Here is a 5262-nt window from a genome sequence, read left to right on the forward strand (position 1 = left end):
GCTTGCAGGACCCCTTCGTCAGGCATGTGACCAGCGATCATATCCTTACAGAAGAAGCAACGTTTCAGAGGCTTGCAGGACCCCTTCATCAGGCATGTGACCAGCGATCATATCCTTACAGCAGAAGCAAAGTTTCAGAAGCTCGCCGGACCCCTTCATCAGGAATGTGACCAGCGATCATATCCTTACAGAAGAAGCAATGTTTCAGAGGCTTGCAGGACCCCTTCATCAGGCATGTGACCAGCGATCATATCCTTACAGAAGAAGCAACGTTTCAGAGGTTTGCAGGACCCCTTCATCAGGAATGTGACCAGCGATCATATCCTTACAGCAGAAGCAAAGTTTCAGAGGCTCGCCGGACCCCTTCATCAGGCATGTGACCAGCGATCATATCCTTACAGTAGAAGCAAAGTTTCAGAGGCTTGCAGGACCCCTTCATCAGGCATGTGACCAGCGATCATATCCTTACAGAAGAAGCAAGGTTTCAGAGGCTTGCAGGACCCCTTCATCAGGCATGTGACCAGCGATCATATCCTTACAGAAGAAGCAACGTTTCAGAGGTTTGCAGGACCCCTTCATCAGGAATGTGACCAGCGATCATACCCTTACAGCAGAAGCAAAGTTTCAGAGGCTTGCAGGGCCCCTTCATCAGGCATCTAACCAGCGATCATATCCTTACAGCAGAAGCAAAGTTTCAGAGGCTCGCCGGACCCCTTCATCAGGCATGTAACCAGCGATCATATCCTTACAGCAGAAGCAAAGTTTCAGAGGCTCGCCGGACCCCTTCATCAGGCATATGACCAGCGATCATATCCTTACAGAAGAAGCAATGTTTTGGAGGCTTGCAGGACCCCATCATCAGGCATGTGACCAGCGATCATATTGTTACAGAAGAAGCAACGTTTCAGAGGCTTGCAGGACCCCTTCATCAGGCATGTAACCAGTGATCATATCCTTACAGCAGAAGCAAAGTTTTGGAGGCTTGCAGGACTCCTTTATCAGGCATGTAACCAGCGATCATATCCCTACAGCAGAAGCAAAGTTTTGGAGGCTTGCAGGACCCCTTCATCAGACATGTAACCAGCGATCACATTGTTACAGCAGAAGCAACACTTCTGAACTTTGCAGAACCCCTTTGCAGAAAGCATCCTACGAGGCTCACAAACGTTGCTTTTGCTGTAACGACGTGATTGCTGATTAAAGCTTTGGACCCATGTCGGAGATCCGTGGTGTGCTGGTAACGTTATTTCTCTCAGTGCGACCCAAGTCGCATCTGAAGTCACGCCAGTGTGAACGGAGCCTAAAACTAAAGCTGACTTTAGACTTTGAAAATAATGTGAATGCGTTAAAGCAATTAGGTTTTACATCTCCTTTAAGTTACTTCTAAGTTGGTGAATCATCTTTGTTTAATACCTGTCGCTTAGCTCTTTATTCTTCCTTGCAGCAGATTAACCCTTGAAGGGGGCCACATGTTTCTTACTTGCTTGAAAAAATGGAAGCAAATCCCCCAACGTTTCCTGTGTCATATTACTGGTATGTAAACTGCTTCGAGTTTCCACTAAGGGACACCCCTTCCCCAGCTTTTACCGTAGCCTGCTCAGATGTGGCACTAAAACTTGGGCTCTCATTGCCTGCTAAGCCTGACTTCTCTCTCTCTCTCTCTCTTTCTCTCTCTGTCTATGGGTGTGACTTTGACTCCCTCCCAGTTATGACACAACTCCAGTTCCTTTGAATCAGAAGAATAACTCTTTCAAAGTTACAAGGCTCTTTAATTGCACTGTGGCTGCTTTTTGTACCTCTTGTGGGAGCCCCAAAATCTCAGCGCTACACAATGTCCAAGTTGATGTGGATGGTCTGTTTTGGATTATGCTGCTGGATCAGCGTTTCCCAGGCACAATATGGTAAGAGATTCAATCCATTTCATTCATATAAATCAAGCTTTGATAGAATAGTTTATTCACTTAAAAAAAAATATTCGAAAGTAGACGTAGCATTCTGTATATTCAATCCTCGTAGAAAGTAGACGTAGCATTCTGTATATTCAATCCCCATTGAAAGTAGACGTAGCATTCTGTATATTCAATCCTCGTAGAAAGTAGACGTAGCATTCTGTATATTTCAATTCTTCGAGAAGGTAGTTTACTCCAGCAACAGTTACGTATGTCTGAAGAACGAGGGATCCCACAACAATAACTCTTTTGTTGCTTTTTGTTTAGTTTGGGATTTACTTATAGGATATATACGGCTTTAGAGGAGACAAAAGTGCCTTTATTTTTTGATCTTCGGCTGATGGCGGTACTAATGGGAAATTGGATGTTGAGTTCATTCTCCCTGGAGACTGGCACAAATCTCAGCTCAATACCATTCCATTTTTGGGATTTGCCTGGCTAGAAACATTTGGGTCTGTGTTGTACTTTGTCATGTTGTAGGCACAAGCTTTCAGGACCAGAACTGTGTAGCCTTAGTTCCGACTCACAGTAATTTAATTTTAGAAATTTAATTTCTAATAAAATAATACATACTTAATAAATAATAATAAATACGTAATTTCTAATAAAATAATACATACTTAATAAATAATAATAAATACGTAATTTCTAATACAATAATACATACTTAATAAATAATAATAAATACTTAATTTCTAATAAAATAATACATACGTAATAAATAATAATAAATACTTAATTTCTAATAAAATAATAAAACTTAATAAAAGTAATTTAATTTCTCCAGGGTGGACTACAAGTTCCAGCAATCTGAATCAGGCATATTGTTATTACTTTTACACAAATGTGCCGCTAGGGTAATATTTCTCAGAATTTTTTCAATTTTTCCATTGTGTACTATTGAGGCTAGAGTATGCTGCAGAGGTGGGAGTATCCGCAGCTGGCAGCATGTTGCATGTGAACGCACGTGTTCCCCATGTAAGCTCCATTGTAGAATTGCAGAGCTGTGATGGGTATGCAAAGCTATGTCAGACTTGAGGAAGGTCCAGGCTGACAGTCCGGTCCCTGTTCTTTCCGGAAGGATTTGGAGGCATTCAAATTATTTTGGCAGTGTGAAGAGCAATGACAACGCGTAGAGTTTCATTTCATCTTTCATTAGTAGCCAGAACAATGCCGGATAAATAGTGATTGGCAGCTGGGAGTTATGTTTTTTTTTTTTTTTTTTATTGCCTATTGTCTTATAAGGTCCACACTTGTCTATTTTCCTGTAGTTAAAACTCATACATTTTACTGCTTGAAATGCATTTTAAAGGCAAAGGCTGTTCTTTTCTATGCAGGTTGGTGCAAACCTAGTGTGTTTTTAAAGGGAAAATATAAGGACCCCTTTGCAGTAATTGCAATAGCCATGCATAGATATGAATCAAATAGAGGACTCGTTTTAGGCATTGATTGCCACCTCTAGACCAGGTACATCAATAAGTATCTCCGATGGATGGACCTTGTTCAACAGAGTGAAATAACAAATGCCACTCCCTCCCTTTGCTATGGGCAAAAGTATACAAATGTTCTCTGCCCATGAGTAGCTACCATCTATCAGCTGGGAGGAAGACTGTGGTTTGTCCCGGTATGCCTCATTCAAAGATAGCCAACTTTATTACCACCCATGATTACAGCCTGTTTGTGGTCAACCCAAGCCTGACCATGTCTGATGATATTCATTGTTTTAGCATTCCTTGCTACCTCAAGACCAGGTGCATTAACAAGCACTTTGGATCAATGGAGGGGGTCATCATTGTATGAAGACTTTTTCCAACAAGGTGGAATAACACACTGTAATCTTTCCCTTTACTTTTTTTGGAGAAAAGGGGTCAGTATTCTCTGTCCATGGGTAGCTGATATCAGTCAGCTGGCAGGAGGATCACGGCTTGTCCAGCCATGACTCGTTTAAGGATAGCCAGTTCTATTACCATGGGTAATGACAGCCTGTTTGTGGTCAACCCAAGCCTGACCATGTCTGATGATATCCATTGTTTTAGCATTGCTTGCTACCTCAAGACCAGGTGCATTAACAAGCCCTTTGGAACAATGGAGGGGGTCATCATTGCATGAAGACTTTTTCCAACAAGGTGGAATAACACACTGTAATCTTTCCCTTTACTTTTTTTGGAGAAACGGGGGTCAGTATTCTCTGTCCATGGGTAGCTAATATCAATCAGCTGGCAGGAGGATCACGGCTTGTCCAGCCATGACCCATTCAATGATAGCCAGTTCTATTACCATGGGTAATGACAGCCCAAACCTGACCATGTCTGATGATATCCATTGTTTTAGCATTGCTTGCTACCTCAAGACCAGGTGCATTAACAAGCACTTTTGGTCGATGGAGGGGATCATCATTCAAGGATAGCCAGTTATGTTACCACCTGTAATGACAGCCTGTGTTTGGTCAACTCAAACCCTACCGTGTCTGATGATATCCATTGTCTGACCATTGCTTGTTACCTCTAAACCAGGTGCCCTTAACAAGCACCTCTATTTGATGAATGGGATCATCGTTGTATGAAGACCTTGTCCTCTGTTTGATGAATGGTGTCATCGTTGTATGAAGACCTTGTCCTCTGTTTGATGAATGGTGTCATCGTTGTATGAAGACCTTGTCCAACAAGGTGGAATAACAAGTTCTAATGTTTCCCTTTACTATTGAGAAAAGGGGTAACATTTTCTCTTGCCATGGGTAACCGGGGGAAGATTATCTTCATTCAAGGATAGCCAGCTGTATTATCACCTGTAATTACAACATGTATATGGTCAACTCAAGACTGACCGTGTCTAAAGATATCTATTGTTTGAGCATTGCTTTATTACCTCTAGAACAAATGCCTTTAACAAGAACTTCTGATCAGGGGTGGACTGACAACTCATGGGGCCCCCGGGCAATCAGAGATCATGGGGCCCCCTGTGTCCACACTCAAGCCACACAAAGCCCCACCTACAAATTGCAGCTCAGCCACATAGAGTGTGCATTTAAATATCCACCACAGCATAGCCTGCATGGAAGTTCCTGGCTTCTTTCTGTAGTGTGTAGCCTCTCATGGGGCCCCCTACTGACCCTGGGCCCTCGGGCAGTGCCCTAATCCTCAAATGGTCAGTCCGCCCCTGCTTCTGATCAATGGACAGGATCATCATTGTGTGATGACCTTGTACAAAAAGGTGGAATAACAAATTCTACTCTTTCTTTTTATTATGGAGAAAATAGTTCAGGTTTTCTCTGCCCATGGGTAGCTGGGGGAAGATTGAGGCTTATCTCTGCATG

The 5262-nt window shown here is 42.6% G+C and overlaps 1 protein-coding gene across 1 annotated transcript in view; it reads left to right on the plus strand.

Annotated features, from left to right (window-relative positions):
- Positions 1 to 1631: 1631 nt before the first annotated feature.
- Positions 1632 to 5262, plus strand: part of CD44 (CD44 molecule (IN blood group)) — a 117871-nt gene continuing 114240 nt past the window's right edge. The window contains exon 1 of the mRNA XM_082270156.1: positions 1632 to 1901. Coding sequence (XP_082126282.1) covers positions 1832 to 1901 — 70 coding nt within the window. The 5' untranslated portion in view covers positions 1632 to 1831. The remainder of the gene's footprint in view (positions 1902 to 5262) is intronic.

Source organism: Pelophylax lessonae (genome assembly GCF_965119305.1).
Source record: "Pelophylax lessonae genome assembly, chromosome: 10".
NCBI classification, from domain to species: Eukaryota; Metazoa; Chordata; class Amphibia; order Anura; family Ranidae; genus Pelophylax; species Pelophylax lessonae.